This window comes from Oryzias latipes, chromosome 12, assembly GCF_002234675.1.
Source record: "Oryzias latipes chromosome 12, ASM223467v1".
NCBI lineage: Eukaryota > Metazoa > Chordata > Actinopteri > Beloniformes > Adrianichthyidae > Oryzias > Oryzias latipes.
The window spans coordinates 15,413,625-15,433,641 of NC_019870.2; the positions used below are offsets into that span (position 1 = coordinate 15,413,625).

Sequence of the window (20,017 nt, forward strand, 5' to 3'; positions counted from 1 at the left end):
CACTCTGCACTCTATACTGCCTGCAGATTGCAGACTAAACCACCTGGAAAACATCCTGAGGTTGCAACAGTTGCTTGATTTGGGTTGGTGATGCTCAAACCAAGCACTGACCAAAAAGAAAACAGCATGAGGAAGCTTGGAGGTCTTAGATGATAGTACAACCTCTTTTCAATACTCCATCAGCTTTTTTTAAAGCTTTTTCTACACGTGTGTTTTGCATTTGATTTTAACTCCAAATGGATATACTTTCTCTCTTTGCTTGACTTCTTTTTTACTGTTCACTAAACAGCCTATGTGCTTCATACTGCAGGGAAACCCGCAAAAATGTACATGCAAATGAATCAGGACCCTGACTTTTAGGTGGACTACAACCGATTTGTTTGGTCCTCAGAGCTCAGGTGAACTTTCACATCTACTTAAATAAACAGGACTATCAGGGGAAACATACCGCAGTCTTCCAAAATGGCAACGTCCATTTCGCGAAAAATGGCAACTGAATTTCAATCAAACCGTAGGCACGGCATTTTCTAGGGGTGATGTCACACACGGTCCATTACTCATATACAGTTAACGCTAAGAACCAACAAAACCTCAAAATACGCAGCTGTTGATTGTATAAATGTTTGGGTTGTACCTGGTAGGAGTATGCCAGAAGCCAGACACTCCATGACTCGACGCAGAGCTTCTCCTGCACCCAGGGGTCTGTTGCAGGTGGCAATGGCTTTCTCACATATTAGCTCTAAGGGCTAAAATAACAAATTTGCACAGACAAAACTAAGTATGCATAAAAAAATTTGCCATTGTAGCTTGAACCTTTGAGAGAAAACCAAACTCACCCATCCTTTGAGAGGTTCCCAGTTGGGGTGTCTATTGCACATGTCTCTAAGTATCCTGAGAACGATAACACAGGACTTGAGTCCGTTCACTCGAGCCTGAGGAGGACAGCGGGGGGTTTGAGGGTAGAGAAAAGTGGAGGACAAAGTGAGGCGAGAGGAAAGATCAAACAGAGAGAGGAGGAAGGAAACATTGAACCAAAGAGGAGTGGAACTGGTGCAATCATGCACAGAGAACAGCCTGCTTTACCAAACAACAGCACATTCCTAATGATGGGGATCTATCTGCTAAAAGGGCACGAGCTTCAAATGATCCAAAATATATTTTAATGTGACCGTGTTTGGACCCAATGAACTGAGTTTACTAAAAATAAATGATTCTATTTATCTTTTAATGTCATTTTAAAGCATGAATATTTTCTGAGAGGTGTGTTTTTCAGTAAGGTGAGTGAGAGGCAGATGATGGGGAAGGGGATTGGGGATGGGATCAAAGGGAATCACTAACATGTGGTATAGAAAGCAGGCAGGTTCACAAAGTAGCAAAAAAAGGGAAAAACAACCATCGATCGTTGCTTTTGTAGCCTTACATTCACCCCGTCTCAGATAATAGGTGGGATTTGCCGCTAGAAACAGCAAAACAACACTTTGAGGAAATGAAAGAAAATATCTTAAGTTTTGAAAGCTGATGTGTGACACGACTCGCTGCTGATGAGCACAACCTCTCTGGGTGAAACGTCAGGCTACAACAAGCATCGGGCACAAAGACAGGAAGTGAGTGGGTGCCGACCTGGAACCACTTGGCGTGTCGCAGGGCTGCCAGGGCCAGGAGACATCTGTGTCTATCCAGCACCTCCCCCTCCTCCTCCTCCTCAGCCTCCACTTTCTGCGCAGCAGCACCCAACACTGCCACAAAACAACCCAATATAGAAAACACAAAACACACACACGTCATGTGAGTGTGTGTTTGGAGATAGCCTGTGTGAATGTATCCAAACATGCCTGCAAATGTGCATGAAAGCATACATACACACATGCACACGTGCATGGACATACAAGGGGCTTTTCATGCCACAAAGTTGAACTCTCCTCTGATGGACGTGTTTAAAGGCTTCCTCCCACTTTCATTAATCGATTCGCACGGTGCTATTGATCCACTGTCTTTGCGATGAAAGATGAACTTAATATCCAAAAGGTTGTTAATACGTTTCTGATGAATCGGTGAGAGGGAGAGTGTGACAAGGAAAGAAGCAACTTTCTGGGATGAAGAGCTCCTCTCAGACATCAAACAAATACCAAAGGAGGGTTCGATTTCCCATCTGCAGGCACGTCTGCCTCCCCGTGCACATCCAGGCGAATCAACCTCTCCTTTATGTATTTGAGGACAATCCTGACCCAGTAAACAGGAGCGTGTTTTGCAGCCACGCTACTTAAGGGCGCGCTTGATGTCACATGTTCATAGAGAAGTGACACAGAGAAAGCCATTCATTCAGCGGTGCGACCCCTGTGATCGAACAAGGAATCAAGTGCCCCTAAAGTAGAGCTGAAAATCAGTCACTGAAAAAGTTCTAAACCAGTCAGAGACAAACACAACACAGGAGGGATCGAGGCAGGGTTTAGAGCTGGTAGAAGAGGAGAAATATTCAACTTTAATGTAACCGTTTTGGAAATGTATGCAGCCAGCTGAGGTTTTACCAGTATATTTATACTTTAAATGAGCAAAAAGTACATTTTAGCAGACTTATATAAGAAAAATGACAGGGAAAAAAACACTCTCCCCCAGTAATCACAAAATATAAAGATGTTGAATGTATAGCGACACAAGAATATCTTTTCCAGCAGGAGTAGTTGGTGAAAGCCGGGAGCTTGCATGTGTGTCTGTCAGACTGGTCCCAGCTGCATGTGCTCCCCATCAGCGGCTCGTGGATCATTATAGTCTTTCTAATTTCTCTTGTCCTCCCACAAGTTCTCTCAAAGTCTCTGCTGGCTGCTCGCTCTTTAATCATCGTCTGCCTCAACATTACACAGACTCTCATTAAGGAGAAAAGAAGGAAGAAAAAAAAAACGACTTTTGTTATTGTGTCTCCTCTAAATGTCTGTTCTGTAAAGGTCTCAACACTGGTAATCTGAATGAGTGCATGAGAAGAATATGAAAAAATAAAAAAGGTACTACACTGAGAAGTTTTTCATCAGATTCATCATTGTAGGTTTAGCAGACCAGGGCTGTAATGAATGTCACATGTCTTTGCAAAATTCAAAGTGTTTCCACATCATGTGTTGTCCACTGTGATGGCACCTGGTCGTTTTTATGTTAGAGTAAAATAAACCTACCATACTTCAATCCAAATGAATTTTTCCAACATCGATTATAATCAATGTATCTAATTTTGAAATGATTTTAAAATGACATGAGTCGATTCGATCAACAACTTGCCTCAGACAGATCAATGTGGTCGGATCATAGCGATACAATTCCACTCACCAATTAAGTTGATTAATCGCCACCCCATTGCAGACTTTATGGTTTTATTTCAGGAGTGTGTGTTTAAGCCCTTTAGCGTGTAAGAAAGACGGAAGAGCTCCTGAAGTAAAGAAGTGCTTGTTCTTGTCTTATAAAATGTGGTCTCAACAAATCATCAGCGATCAGGTATCCGGTATGGCAGCTATGTTTACCCATCACTGACAAAATATGAGCCTGCATGCGTGGCTGATGCAGTTTGAGGCCGCGCTGTGAGGGGGAACTATGACTGCTCCTCTCCTTCCTGTGCAGTCTTGTGGATTGATGTACAGCTAACCTTGGTCCTACCTCTCGTTTCTGAGAGCTGAGTGTCTAGCTGGACATGAGCCATTGGATGAATTGGCCGCTTACTGCTCCACGGTTATTGATTTCAATGGCCTTCTGGCCCCGCTTTCCCATGCTTCCCACATCTAATTATAACCAGTCCCTGACAGCCATGAAAGCAGGCGAATGAGGAAGGATTGATAACAGACTGGACACCGGACAATTCTTCAGTGTGTCAACTCTGGCATGCGTCCTGAACTTAAAACGCATCTATTATCATAACACTCATTATACTGCTTTTAACAGGTCATTAATTTATACACTTTTCCCTACAAGTCAGGAGGAGTTACATCATACTTCAAGTCCCTTGTGACTTTGTTTCAGCCTCCAAGCTGTGGAAACGTTCTGCCAGCCAACAGCGCCGAGTCCAGCCAGATTCAGCTGGAACCTGAACCCTGAGATGGTACCAACCAGAACAATGACCTGACAACTGACAAAGACTGCGCTTACGTGCATGTCATATTTAGAGAATACGCTCTGGAGGAGAAAATATTCAAAACAACATCAATAAATGTGTTGCAAAATAATTTTCTTGTTTGTAAGATCGTTCTAAATAACAAACTCTCCTGACGTTTTTATGTACCTGATTAAAGACAACACTCCACTCACTTTCACTACGTCACATTTTGATCCTTCTTCTCATCCATGCAGAGTTTTGGCCACTAAGCAGGTGTTGTCCACACTCGTGTTTTCTTCCAGATATGTGTTCATTCAATCAAGTGCTCATTATTTGAGTACATATTTTGGCATACTTTTCTATAAATATACAATATATAACTTTATTCTTAAATAGTGAATTGATATTTACTTTTTTCAAGTGTGATTTCTATCATTATTACCACTCATTGTGTGTATTACGCCTTAGTCACATTCGGGTGGTTAACCTATACAGGTTTCTGGGTTGTCCGGGGCAGTGGAGGGTTGTAGAGAAGAGTGGCTGCATCTTAAGGGGAGCACAGGTATGTCATGCAGTTCCCTTGAGGCTCGTGCGGGCACCTCAAGAGACGTCATGAAAATGGAACCAACCATTGTTGTCCCTATGGTAAATGTACTGAAATATTTGTAAGGCAAATGTAAGTTGCTCACACTTATGGTGGGTGGTGTTGTTGTACGATCGCTTACGCCACACTCTAGTCGTCAGTAAGGTGTGAACACTGGCTGCTTAATGGCCGCGTGCAAACGGCGCAAAAAATCTGTATGATATGCCTGAATCTCACCTACTAAACCCTCACTTCCTCCTGCGTGTTGTTTGAGTGTTTACCATGATCTTCTGGCCATGGAAAAAAAATTTACATAAACATTTTTGCTAACAGGTTTGTCCTTTTTTCGTCCGCACACAGCCCAGATCCACCCGTAAGGGCATTTATGACTAGAGCATCGGAACATAAAAAGAATTCTTCAATGCATTTTTCCTTGTGTTTAACTAAATTAATTCTTTTTTTGGTTAAAGTACCACAAAAAAACGAAAGTTACTTTTTTTTACTTTGAGCTAAGTTTCCCTAAATGATATGAGTTTTTTTTTTTTTTACTGAATTTAGTTTATATTTTAGGAGTAGCTTTGGCTGAACATCTCTGTCTGCTTCTATCCTGTGTGACTTACGGAGACTGTTGTCTGAGAAGAAAATCAGCTAAATTGAAGAATTACTGTAGTTAAAAGTTTCGCCAATGTATGTTCATGTCTAATTAAAAGCATGGCAGAGGTTAAAAAACAGACAGACACCACCTTTGCTTTTTAAAGTTCATACCTTGACCATTTTCTGGTACATGCTCTTCCTTTTCCTCCTTCACTTCCTCCACTGTCTCCCCCACTTCCCCTCCACTCTCCAGCTCCTCTTCCCCCTCGTCTTCTTCCTCCTCCTCCTCCTCCTCTTCTTCTTCTTCATCTTCCCTCATTGCTGGTGAAGTGAGGGTAACCTTCAGTGTGAGTTTGGGCTCTGTTGTGGTTTTTACCAAGATGGCTGCCTCCGGCAAGGAGCTTGTGACCTCATATTTCTCCTCTGTCAGCTTCTGTGGTGTGTTAACAGACACAAGCAGATGGTCAAAAACCAAGGTCCAAAGAAAAATAAATAAATCAGTGTCCAGTTGCGTCCACAAAGCAGAACATTGGAGTCTTACTTTGCTGGAGGTGCTTATTTTTCACGGCCAGAAGAATTCTCAATTCAAGACTCAATTGAGAAAACAGTGAAAATAAACATCCATGCGTCAAATAATGTGTTTCTGCCAATTTCCACACAGGGTAATTTGTCAATCTGAAATAACTGAAAACAAGAACAGTTTTGCTTTTAATTTTTTTATGATAGAAATATTTAAATTTGTTCTATTATTTTACTAAAATAAATTAAAAAGGGATTTCTTTCCTGTTTCTTTAACTTTAATTGATAATTCTCAGACTGTCATGTGTTGACACACCCAAAAATACTTCAGAATTTCCAGTAAATGCAGGCATCACTCATTTAATGAAGTACATCCAGTATTATTCAAGTGTGTTCCAATTAGCACTGAGTGTCAACAAACTCCCTGCACACCTTATTAGGCCCTGATAAGTAAAACCATGACATTCATGTGCCACCTCACCCCCACCCCCCCAGCCCCACAGGATATTCCCCTCTTTTTCCTCTCACAAAGGATAACTGTAAACACTGAAGAAGGTGCAGCAGGTAAAATGAGTAAATTATGCCCTATCCGGTAAAGGTGGTACAACAGCCCTTCAGTATTTTCAAGCTATGATTAAATATTTAACTTGCAAATACATCTTTAAATGTTGTAAAACTGCTCCAAGCTACAATTTTGTAAATTAAAAGATCCATCTTTGAATTACTGGTGTGAAAAAGCAAATATCTGAATGTAAACAGTTTTTGTGATACCGAATAAATACAAAAACAGTATATACTTTGTTCTGCGTCTTTTTGCTTCCTGTGCTTGTTTTTTCATCTGGGTGAAGGTCAAGAGCCTGACTTCAAAGCCATGATTTGTTAATGAGGAAATGTCACACACTGACAACACCTCTCTGATTCAGCAGTATGGCTTTCTCCTCTTAACTTAGGCTCATGTAGGCATTAAATACACAAAAAAAGCTTTTAAAAATTCCAACATGAAGAGGATGAAGCGATACTGAATGATGTCTGTTTGTGTCGTTTGCAAAAACAAAAGTGAATTGATGGGAGTGGGTCTATGTGCGTCTCTAACCTGGATCTGTGTGGGCAGATTCTGACAGACTGTGTCCAGCAGTGCTGCTGTGGGCTTGTCTCTGCACATCAGCACCAGGTCCAGGTTCATGTCGCCTTTGATCAGAAGCCCTTTGGCCACGAGACCAATCCTCATCACTCCACACAGCAGCCCACCGCTGCTGGACTCCCTGTTTTCAAACACAAAGAACAAGCAGGGTTCTCCGTTAACCTGTAAATCTGTTGCTTAATTGTCTTCTAACAAACAAACAAACTTGTGGTCTAGAGAAGCCGGGTTTCTTTAAGATCTTACAAACCGTATGCAAAGCAGAAAAGCAGACTTTACTGTTAAAAGACAAATATGCATGGTTGCACTTACGGTGAAAAAGTAAGCTGGGACAAAGCAATTCATCAATGAAATGAAAAGAAGTGAACCGTTGATAAAAAGATTCATGAAGAAAGCTATATGGATGTTTAGCCCTATGGGGAAATTTTGGTTTTCAGCCATAGTGTGGATTTTCAACTCTTTCCTTTTTTAAACAAAAATGTTTATCATAAATGTGTTAATGTGTGGAGTAAAAGTTTTAAGTAATTATTAAGACATGAAAAAGACTGTTGGACAAATAAAGGTTACATTGTCTGGACTGGGAGGAATTCAAAGAAAAAAGTAAAATATGAACAGGCAAGCTTTTCTGGCTTAGCCGGTTTGTCACCTAAAATGGAACTCTGTGGCTAATAATTGAAAAAGATGAAATATTTTCGGTTAACATTTTTCAAGTTAAGAACTTCCAGACCTACATCCTCTCTTTCCTCAACACAAAAGGTTTTAACGATCATACTTTTTGAGTGAGCTATGAAAGAAAAAACTTTTTAAACAGAAGTATCTGTTTAGCCAAAATGAGACCAAAACAGAAACCTCCACCCCCTCCTATTCCCGATTTTCCGGGTATGCTGACCTGTAGCATTCAGCGGCTTCCTCAGCTGCTTCGCTGGGCTCAACGCCAGGGTCATCTTCCTCTGTACTGTCTTCTGGTTGGCTGTCGAACTGGTTATGGGCGTTGCCGCTAGTCTGATCCAGCCAATCAGAGACGTGTTTGAGAGCGCACTCGACAGTGGACACCAGCGTCTGAACAGCTTCTAACTCCTGAGATGAAGGGTAGATGGTGGAGTGCTTCGCCATTACATGGCGGTCATCGTTACTGAAGGAACGGAAGGACCTCTGAAAAGGACAAGAGGAATTGAAGTGAAAAACAAAATACTTGGTATCGTCACGGTTTAGAGGAATTATACAATAAATGAGAGACATTGCTGTTTAGTGTTTGGTCACACAGATGGGAGCGCCATATCCTGTTCTTAATGCCACTGTCCCTGACACCCATGCACTGATGCTCATAAACTCTCTTCTATCAGGAACTCATCTCACTTCTGCCCTTATATCTTTTCCACCTGTCCTAATTCAATCAGGCGCTTGGCCTTGGGAATTCATGACAGCTCTTCAGTCTTTCTCATTTGCCTCCTCCTTCTCTCCAGGAGCTTTCTGGAGTAGAAGCCGTTGGAGGACGATGCCAGGTGTGAGGCATCAGATGGCGATGGAGCAGCGAACATAAATGACAGAAAATAGAAGCAGCTTGCCCCAAAAGCTGAGGAAGAAATGAATAGAGAACAGCAGGAGAGAGCTCTTTTAAAGCAAAAGGGATAATAATGGACAGAAGACCAGTGGATGAATTCAAGGATGAAAAAATAAAAAGATAAAGAGAAGGCACAGGTATAACTGTGGGTTTTGTTTTTTTTACAGCCTGCAGTAAATATGAGGCAGATGGTCCCCCGTTTTTATCCAGCGTCAGAAGAAAGCCCCTTGGAAACTGTTTTTCTCCTGTTTAAACCCTTTCAGTTTCAGTGAGTTTGTAGTTTATGCATCTAAGTGTTAAGTAGAAAAACACGCTCCTATGATGGAGACTGTCTAATGTCTGGCTTAACCCCTTTAACACAGGAGAAATCACCAGTGACACCTAAATGACACACGATCTTTGACAGGCCGAAACTCTTCAACCGTTAATGGGATCGATGTGAATCAGCCGATTCTGACGCGGAGAAAAGCAGCTTTGCACAGATATGGAGCTGCTTTTCTCAGCAACAGAATAAGCTGATTTATGTTGATTAGGAAAAAACGTCACTACTGTAAAATATTCCATACAAGAGCAAAGCTGTGTTTCTCCACATCAGAATCCGTTGGAATAATGTTAAATATGCTAACGGTTAAGAGTTACGGTAGTTGAAAGAATGTAAACACTGAAGATTAAGCTCTTCTGTTACAGGGTGAAACCCATTTTAACTTAAACTAAAATTGATAATAAAAACATTCTATTCTACGGAAAATGTTTTGTTCACCTACTTTGGAGAAAAAAGTTAGATAAACTATTTTGTACTTTTTGAAAACTAAAAAGAAAGAGGACCTAAATGAATCAATATTTTGTGTCTCAGAGGCTGAGAAATGAAAGAACCAAGCAGAAATGAAGCCTTAGATCTCAATATGCCAACAAATGTAATTCTTCTGCAACAGATAAGAATGTCGCCCTTTCTTATCTTATTTTCTAATATTATCAAGTTTCATTTTCTACGTTAGTTTTGCGTCACTTTAAAAGGCATTTTCACGTCAAGGTGAATTATAAAATTGCAGCAGATTTACAGCCTCTTTAAATTTACATCATCTCTGTAGCTCAGTTTGACAATTGTTTGATTCACGACGTCATTTCTAGAGCCACACAAACTAAGGTTGATATTTTATATTATTTTAAACTAAATCTAAAGACTCTTCTATTTCTGAGCTTATAAAATCACCATGGTGAGTGTGAGGTGAGCGGTTCAACATGAGGACAGCGCTCCTTTTTAAACTGAAAGTGAACCTGCTTATCTCCAAGACCCAGATTTCCATTTATTCACAACTGAACACACAACCAAAGAGACACACACAGCAGGGATCATAACCAAAGCTCACACACATACACACACGCACACAATCACAAAGAGGGGAGATGACCTCTTCGAGTGGAGGTGCTTGAGAGCTACTATCAATCTACTTAGAGTCCAAAGACCACCCATGCACACACATACACACACACACACACGGGTCTAGGTATTTTGTGAGGACATTACATTGAAAAAAATAATATTTGTAAATCCTTTATCCCCATCTTTAAAACTGCTAAAATGTTTTTCCCACGGTTAGTAAAAAAACAATTTTACTATCATTAAGATTTAGACAAAACATTGAGGTTTTATTACTTGATAATTATTGCCAGGAACCAGTGATTTATGTTTATGTAAACTATTTAACAAAACCTTTTAAATTCTTTTTTTTCCCCATTCCCTATTGCCTTAGGTGGTAAAATACACAGTCAAACTTTAAAAAAACATATTTTCAGATCGGATGGAGCGCATCCATTTAGTTGAACAGGTAGTTAGTTCAAAGGTTAAATATTAGGACACAAACTTGGCAGTTTTATGTTTTTGTTTCTACATTACAACACAGGAGTTAAAAAACGCGTCTGTCTTCCTGAATGTAAAGTACATCTCTTCTAATAGAGAGAAAAAGAAAGCATGACTAGATCCATCTGTGGTCAGATTTACAACAATAACTTCAAATTACAGTTAACAAATGTCCAAAACAAACATCCCAAAATGTTTGTATATGGGGTTATATAAGGACACACCTTAGAATATAAATATTAGTACCAGCTATGGGGTCTTATCTACTAAATTCTGGAATGTCCTCCATCTGTCTGCACCAGATTAGCTCAGTTGAATGTTTTAAAACTCAACTTAAGACATTTTTATTTAGAAGAGCTTTTAGCTGACAATTCTTATCTTTTAGCTCTCTATTATTTGTGTTTACTTATCATATTAGAGCTTATTATTTTAAGACTCCAGACTTTGCAGGAAAGGGTTCAGAAACCCACGTTGAGCAGCTCTAAAACGATCTTATAAAATAAAACCTTCTCAAAACCCATTTTCTTTTAATCAGTCCCAAAAAATCTGTTAGTTCACACACACACACACACCCACACACACACACACACACACCCACACACCCACACACACACACACACACACAAAAATAAATAAAAAAGAAAGAACAGAGGAAACGAAGACAAATCTTTTCAACAAACTAACAATCCAAGACTGTCCAGGTGGATGAAGAGCACAGCAACAAAATTTACCTAAATTTCCATCCTACCACCTTTATACTAAACCCAACCATAACCACGAGCCAATTTTTGTGCTATCCCCGAACATAACGCACACTCCATCCAAATGCTAATTAAACCGCTGACATTCTCCTCCTCTAGGGTGACCAAGATAAAGCCATTAACAGCATGGAGAACAAGCACTGCAAAATAATTGCTGCAGCACAGGCTGTGTAGCTTAGGGTGTTGGAGCAGCATTTGGCAGAATTACACGACGTTTTCCACTGAGGCTCAACTGCGAATGTCCAACACTTTGTCAAGGCTAACAAGTGAGGTACGAACTGAATTCAGATCCCCATGAAGGTAGAACAACCACAATGAGAATGATCAAATCACTGGTTTTATTCTGTCAAAACCAGGAAAACAAAAAGAGTCCATGATTTGAGATGACTGGAAATGCCACTGTCTAATGACATAAACTCACCAAATGTGATTTAAAAGAATAAATTATTTGGCCTAAGACATGGCATTTTAATGGAGAAAAGTCAATGTACTAGTGTAAAAAGGATTTCCTTATAATTTAAATTGTGTTATTTTTCAATGAAAAGCTAAATGTTTTTTTTTCCAATTATTATTAACAATTAAATTGGCAAAAATAAAATGCAAGTGTTGGGAACATTAATTTAACTCAGGAATGTGCACACTAACAGTTGAAAAGTGAGTGCATCTTTGATTACTCACAATGCAGTAATCATTTTGCTCCAGTGTGTCTTCTCAAAGCAGTGTTTAACAGAGCGGGACCCACAGATTTTATGAGCTGTTGCTAATGGGAGCTTCTGCAGCCATAAAGCGCTCTGTGAGGAGAAATGCCTGTGAATCTGTGCATGTGCGTCTGTACTCCTCATCTGCGGCGTACTCGCTGTCCAGCTGCTCTGATCATGCTGTAAATCAGAGCAGTTAAGTACGACTCTGTGACAAGAATCACTGACCCTCTAAGCTGGAATGGGCTAAATCAATATTGCAGATATTCTTTAGATGAGTGCCAAAAAAAAAGAGATGTTACCGACTCAAGACAGGAAGCAGCTGAAGGATTCATGCTTCATCATTCTTCTTTTATTGCCATTACTGAAGAGTGTCCTGATCTTCTGCACTGTCAATTAGGTAGGTGGTCCACTGATAAATTGGAGCCTTTTTCTTGTGCACAAGCGGGAGGACAAATATAAGTCATGGCTCTTTATCAAATTACTACTTTATCCAATTTTCCTCCACTTTAAACTTCATTGTGTTTAATTTTGTCTCATATTGATCTAAATGTAGAAATTAAATAGAGGCGTCTGTTGCAGGTTTTAGAATTAAATATGGTCCCAAAGGCAAACAACTGCAGAAGTTGACAGAAATGTTAGTTCTAATTATTTGTTAAAGGAATCATTTAAAGGGCCTATACCATGTTATTCTTAAGCCTTTCAGAGTAAACTATATCTATATATGTGATAATATTTTACTTATTGGCACACTAAAGAACATATTTTATGTGAAGTATGAGTTATTTTTCATTTTCCTACCTGGAAGGAAGAAGAGTTTATCTCTGAGGCCCCGGCTTTTGCACCGGCTTTGCAAAGATGGATGTGCATATTGTGCAAACAAACTTAAAGTGTTTTGTAATCACTGCTAGCTCCGTGGACATAGTCGGTGTATGCGTTATCCTGGGGGCGGTGCTGGCAGCGCAGACTCTTCCTGGAAGGGGCTGTTCCTGACTTTGTGATGTCACAATGTGAGGACCCACATCTTTTTGAAGATTGGGAGGGGAGAGTGCAGGGTTAGAGAAAAATGCTCAGGAATCCGTGACTGGAGCAAAAATATCACTTTGGGGTTTGTTTAATTAAAGAATTAACAGTATTATACACTTAAAAGCTCAAAAAAGTTGATTTTGCATGATATAGGCCTTTTAAATAAATACCAAAATTATGGGATGTTCAAAAGTGAGTCTTCTTAAATGATTTGTTTGGTATGTGTATGACCATCTCACTTTCTGTCTTCCTTTTAGTCACATATTCACACTTGAAGGCTTAAAAGATCGTTTTTAAAAGTCCCGTGTTTAAAAATGCAAAGAATACACAACAAAAGCAGCTTGAAAACATTTGGTTTTTCACATCTCATTTTTTAAATTGCATTTGTTTTGTCTTTCACTATGGGGAGCAGCCACTCAATATCTTATCTCACACTCTTGCTTTAAATTTATGTCAGAGCTGTCCAAACAGAAGAAGCTTAGTTTTTATTTCATTCTAATTCTTATCCTCTTTTGCCTTTTATCAATCTCCTTTATTGCAGTTTTATTACTAAATTTTAGACACTTTATTAGGTTTTGTCATTTTGTGGCAAATTTTTTCATTAATTCGCAATTATGTAGGATTGTGCGTGCGTTTTATTTTTACTTTTAACCTTTTTAAACGTCCAGGAGTAACATCATGTTTCCTTCTCACTAGATTGGTGGTGAAGGCTAACTGATGACAGGGTGCACAAACATGATCATTGGGTGCTTGTTGCCATCAGAGATGTGACTGTCTGCTGCTCCCCATGAGTCAAACATTTCAAGCAGCTCCACAAGGGGAGAAATGAGTTTTACAGAACTTCTAGTATGAATGGGGGTATTTTTATTTTTATCTTTCTGTATAAATCTAAACAAATATTGTATGCCAAAGCATATAAAGCCTACGTGGCAGCATTGTGTCTACATTTCTAGGTATTTGTAAGACCTGGCATCAATTTCAATAACTCAAAAATCTTTATTATTTATTAGAAGTGAGACTTAAATCTCAGGGCCAAAACTTTATTTCCTCGTCATTGGTTATTCGATCAGTATCAGGCGTGAACCAAGTTAAACAATCGGAAAACAACCGTGTCAAGCCATATACTTTTGTTGTTGTGTGTATTCCTTTTGTGTGCCGCTTGTTGCTGTTAGACTACACACTTTCCAATTACACTCCTTTTTCATGCTCTGTTGAAACCCACCAGCTGGCAAACCCGTGTTACGTAACCACATTACATGTGTTCACAACCTAATGGTACAATGTTCACACGCTTGTGCAAAAAAAAAAGACACACAGAAAGCGTCATGGAAGGGTGCATGCATGCCACATATGACGACTGAGACATCACTCTCTGCTCTGTTATTTCTCTGCAGTAAAATGAGTTCAGCAGGTGTGGTGGGGAAATGTGTGTTAAATCTGCAGACAGTGACTTTCCGCTTCCTTGCTGTCTGTTTCCTTCAGTCTCCTCTTTTCTCATCCTGTCTCTCTGTGGCAATCTGTTGTGAGTGATGTGACCCAAAGCCAAGCCTTTTTTGCAGCAACATGGGATCTTCTTCACCCCTCGTTTTTTTAGAGATCACACATTTTGGAGAGTCGTTTAAGCTCGCCTTTAGACATGCTCTCACTTTGAACGGGTCATGTTGTAATAGTGTTATCAATCAGGAGGTAGAGGTAAGGACAAAGGATTTAACAAGGAAACCAAAGGCCACGGTGTTGACAAACGTGGACAGGGAAGTAGAACGATCTTATAAAAAGCAGATCTCATGATTACTAGTGAGCTGAGGTGAAAATCGATGTTTAAAAGCAGCTAACTAAAGGTTTAATGTGCCGTCGCGTTAAAATGAAACCCGAGGTAATAACAAGTCGCTGCGTTTTAAAAAGTCTGACTAAACTTTCAGGACTTTATTGTGTGACCCCTCGTCAAAATCTAAGACACAGAAAGTGCCACAGAGTTAAAAGAAAGACAAAAAAACAGCTTCAAAAGCCAATCTGAAAATAGTCTAAGAGTGGAGAAGGACAAGAGACGCAAAAGGGGGAAAAAAAAAACTAACAACTCAGCCTTCTCTGCAGAATCCAGCAGCCTCTGGAGGGGACTGCATTAAAAATTCATCCGGTCATTTATCTGCACTCTGCTGGCCTCGCCACATTTTGCTGTCTTGCTTTATTGTCCACTGCATTCCTAGCTGTCTTTCAAATCGCCACACAAGCCTAGCACTACAGAAGGATGCACATGAATCATAACATATACACAAAATAAAATGTGTGGCAACAGGAAAAAAATTAATTAAAAAATAGCAGCGTTTTAAATGTTCTGATAATCATAAAATCCACCTTTATTACTTCTAGATTAGCATTTTTTGCAGGGATGACCTTCAGTGATCAAATAAAAACCCAAACTAGAATGCAAACATGATAGCAGGCAGGTGACTTAGTAGAAAAGCACTGCAACCCTTCTCTTTGCCACTGGTAATGCATCAGCATGTTTTAAAAGGTTTATGTGCTGCATATAAAATTTTATGACCTGACCTCTAAAAACAGGTGAGTTGACAGTGCAGGTTTGGGCAACGCTACATAACATTGAGTGATGGCATATATGCATCAGAAAAAGAGGCCAGAACACAAAAAAGATGATAAAAACGCATGATAAACCGTTAGTGCTTTTACTGGCTGATAATGGGAAATATTGCCTGGATGTATAGCCGAAGCAACCTATAAACAACCTTTAAAAAAATGGTCTGCGGTACAAAAACAATGTAAAGGAAGCATTACAAAATTTTTTACTTTAAACTAAAAAAGAGAAATCAAACCTTAAACAAGTTTTTTTTTGCTTCCTAACCCAAACCAACAGCTTCTTTGATTTATTCAAGGAGGCTTACAACAATAAAAAATGATTTGCTTGAAAAAAAGTACAAATATTTGATTAAATCCCATATTTGTGCCCTAAAAGTTGACAAAGATAATTGGAGAAAAGAGTAAGAACTGAACTGATAGAGCAAATCTTCTGATGGGACTTTATCTGAACAGCATTGCCTCCACTACAAAGTGCTCTGACTTTTCCCTGAAAAAAAAAGCTTTCCTGTAAACAGGGATGGGATGTGTTCCTATTAGAACATTTTCTACTCGTCTTTCATGCCTACTTTTGCAGTGACACTGAACAAAACATCCAAAAAGTCGGCTCCATGTCCCATGAGAGTGGATTGGACTTGCATCAAATATTTAGATCCAGGATCATTAAAAAGCATCAGAGGAAGCAGCAAATGCATCGCTATACCAGACGAGACAAACAAATACTAGACTGGCAGAGAACATTAAGGATTTTTGTAGTTAGTTCACAGGAAAAACTACTTTGTTTTCGCATAAGAGAATACTAATATGTAATATGTAATAAGTAATTTCTTGGTGTGATAAGAAGAGTTTCACATGCCAACTTAAAAGTAAAAGATCAGTTTAAGATTGGATCTTTTATAATATGTTAGTAATTGACAGCTAGGTATTTATATTTGAATAAAGACCTTATCTTGTCTCTGTTGATGGTCACCTAAATATGAGGCATTGGCAAAGACCTACTTGGAGCTGTTAACTTGTTCTCACGAACTAAGGGGATTCATTCAGAAGCTTTTTGAGGTTGTGCCGTCAATCTTACTCCTGCAATTATTTGACTTGTAAGCAAGGTACCCTGCTTATTGCATAAAGACGGAGTTTTCAATATATTTCTACTGAATTGCAGCAGTTAAACAATGAATAAAAAAGAAAACATAAGATTTAAAGTCTTTTTTTTATTACCTCATTCAAAACTTAACTATAAAATTCATTTTGTATGTTCTCTGACTTTAAAAAACTTTGTATGTTTTTACACATCTTTCAAATCCGTTTTCAATATGTTTCTTAAATAGATTTTGTCAGAAACTGGTGGTACAGGACTCAACATGCAAACATTTAATAAAAAAAACTAGAAGATGACAAAACACACGGAGAAACAAAACTGGTGGCAAAGCAGAACAGATGACCTGACAATGACTAACTGAAAAGCAGAGACTTCAATACACTGAGGATAAATAACACAAATCAAGGAAGCTGTGGATAAACCTGGTGTGCCTGACAGAGAGAAAACAGGAAAAGAGATCATGACCAAGACCATGACTAAAAAGTACTCAATCCTCACAGATTTCGGGAAGAAGACCATGAAGACTACTTTTGTTATAGTAAAGTATTTTGGGACGCCATGTTTAAGCTTCCCTGTTGCGGACCAGCACTTTTAGAGGTTGCTAAAAGTGCAGAGCAGACCACGCACTAAAACTAAAATAAATGTGTGATTTTGCAGGTTGGAAATAAGAATAAAACCAGATAAACCCGTGTGCTGATGAGATGCCCAAAGGAAGTGGGGTTTAAAAGCTGTGTGCTTCGTTGTGTGGTTAGACTTTGACATCTTTGCCAAGGTCAGCACATCCTGCACTGTGTCAAAATTAATCACAGTTCTGGGGTTTGCAACAGTGCCGTGCACTAGCCTCATTACCAGCAGTTATTAATGAGCCCAACCATGTTTGTGTCCAACTTCCGCACCTTCAGCAACATCTTATTTCCTCTCAATCCTGAACGCTCCTCCTCCACCAGACTGCATTCCCATTTACTGCATTCTTCCATGCTTCCCAGAGAAACAACTCCTCCACCCACTTTTGCACCTCCCTCCTCTTGTTCCTGTTGTTAATAATTCATCTTCTGATCAGCAACTACCCATCCCCATCCCCCTTCCCCAGGGGGGAGCAGCTCCCACTGTCACAGGCCAGAACCATTAATCAAGCCCTTATGCTCCACCACTATCCCCCTCAGTTCTTCCTCCTCACATCTCCACTGTGCACTTGTCCCTGTTTTCAAACGGCCTTTCAGTCTTTCATCTCCCATGCTTCTGCCTGTCATCCGTGTTTTTGTGGTCAAATCTGCTCTTTTTTGTCATTCTCTTCTTCCACGTCTCGCTTTAATCCTTGCAGCCATTCTCTCCTCCCCACAGAGAGTCTGTTTTTTTTTTTTTGTTGCATGCCCTGAGTGCTGTAGCAGTCTTTTTATGTTTCTGCGAGAATAAGGACCATAACTCATTTCTTCACTTTTTCAGCATAACAGCAGCAGACAGATGAGCTAAAAAAACCGAGATAAAAGTTGAGTCATTGTGCAAATCATCTTCTGTTTTCACTCTTTTTGCTATTATCCAGGACTATCATCACATTTAAATGTAAAGCACAGTATGGAAGCGAACCTAACAGCTTAAAAATAGAGAAAAACGGATGAAAAAGTGAGAAAATAGAAAAGTTAGAAACCATAATTCTTGTTCCTGTTAATTGCTGCTTCACACCTTTGGTGTTTCTTTACCTCTCATATTTTCTGTTTCTGACGTGCCTGTCCCTACTGAAACAGTCTCTTCTCCATTATCTCCTCTCAACAAGCCCTTATCAAGTCTCTATCTGTCAGCTGAAGACATGCACTACCTGCCGCCAGATAAAAACAGTTTATCAGATTGGACTTTCGCAGCCTTTAGCCCACAGGAGCCGCTTCTCCACTGCAGACAATCCACACCAGCACACCCACACTCCAACCTCCAGCACAACAAACAATGAATGCAATACCATGTCTGCAGGAGGAGTCGTCGCTAGTGTCCTTCCTGCCCACTTCTGGGGGTGGGCGGTTGACTGGGGTGGGGGGGTCCAGAAGCAAGCTTGCTCGTCAGGATCTGGGTGACACGCCGCTTCTGCTCCTCATGTGCCTGTCTGTCAGAACGGGCCACGGCTCCGAATACTTTGGTTCCTAATGAAAAGAAAGACAGACGGGGTGAGGGAAGAGGAATGAAAGTTTGATCAATACTGCAACAGCTAACAGGATGTGTAATGGAGAGGCTGCAAGCTTGTTTCACCTATAGCTGCTGAAAGCAAAGGTGCTGACCGGCTGAAAAAAAACAACTTAATATTCTAACCAATTAAGGCAAAGCATGTTAAAAGGAAACAAAAAAAACAGTTCCTGTATATGAATGAACCCTCCAAATCACACACGTGTACTCAGGAGTATTAGCCTGTTCCTCACACAGAGATCTGCTGGACTAAGCAGAGAGACGAGCGCACACAAACACATGCAAAGACCCACACTGGCCCTCATTCATATTTCATGAGTGGGCAGGGGGGCTGGGGGAGGAGAATGCCAAACAAACACTTACTTGTTTTCACACACTGGGATATACACGGACACCTTCCTCAGTTCAGTTTTTGAAAAATCAAAACAGACATATCCCTCTCACAAACCAGTGCCCGACTATGAACTGACAAACAATCACTTTGATTTCTGATTAACAATAAAATATCACAAAATATTTTTGGAACATTAGAAGTTAAATATCTAAAATTGTGTAAAAAAACATTCTAACAATATGCTTAAAAGCAATTAATAATTTGTATCTAATATTTTTAGTTTTACAATAAGCTGATCACTATGTGAAACAATTTTCCTTTAAATGTTTAACTTCTCGGCTGGAAGAATGATTACAAATCTCATCTAAACCCTAACTTTGACGCAGAGCTGTGCACAGTCAAATCTAATCTAGTTGGCTGGTTTCTTTCAGACCAACCACTCTCAGAGGATCTGAGTTCAAGATGGTGTCACAAACCTAAAGTGGTCTGCAGTTTGATAATGAAATCTGACATCATTATTATTTTTAGAAAAGTGGTCGGCTGGATTTTAACAACAAAATGTTGCATGGTAGCTATACGGACAGAACGACTCACTTTCCCCAAGATTCATTTCAAAACTTGATTTTTGGGTCAGGGTTTTCTTTTGGTGCAATATATATATATGATTTGTGTATTACAAAACAACAAATTTTGTTTTTAAATCTTTTTTTTATTTTTTATTTAATTTGCTAATCAGCGAGTAACAATGGCGGAAAACCTATTAGTTGGCCTATACCAAGTGTGTGCAATAAAATAAGAAACTAAATATTAAATTTGGTTTTAAATCGAGAATTGTGGCATCCCTAATGGAAGCAAAGATTTTACCTGCAGCTTTGCTTTAATGTTCAGATAACTGGAACCACGGCAAAAAGTCTGGATTAAGAGTGAATCAAAACCAAAGTCTTGATCTATGAAAACCAGTAAGTAAAATTCTGACACAAAGTCTACTTACTTCATTAGAAGGAAACAAAATGTGCAAACCA

At 39.5% G+C, this 20,017-nt stretch overlaps 1 protein-coding gene across 3 annotated transcripts in view; it reads right to left on the reverse strand.

Annotated features, from left to right (window-relative positions):
• strbp (spermatid perinuclear RNA binding protein) overlaps nt 1-20,017 on the reverse strand; it is a 77,519-nt gene that overhangs the window by 18,026 nt on the left and 39,476 nt on the right. For all 3 annotated transcript variants that reach the window (XM_023961169.1, XM_023961168.1, XM_023961170.1), the window contains exons 3-9: nt 18,444-18,621; nt 7,793-8,055; nt 6,859-7,027; nt 5,418-5,679; nt 1,621-1,736; nt 837-932; nt 635-746 (exon numbers count right to left, since the gene is read on the reverse strand). In XM_023961169.1, the coding sequence (XP_023816937.1) occupies nt 635-746; nt 837-932; nt 1,621-1,736; nt 5,418-5,679; nt 6,859-7,027; nt 7,793-8,055; nt 18,444-18,446 (1,021 nt within the window). In that variant the 5' untranslated portion in view covers nt 18,447-18,621. The remainder of the gene's footprint in view (nt 1-634; nt 747-836; nt 933-1,620; nt 1,737-5,417; nt 5,680-6,858; nt 7,028-7,792; nt 8,056-18,443; nt 18,622-20,017) is intronic.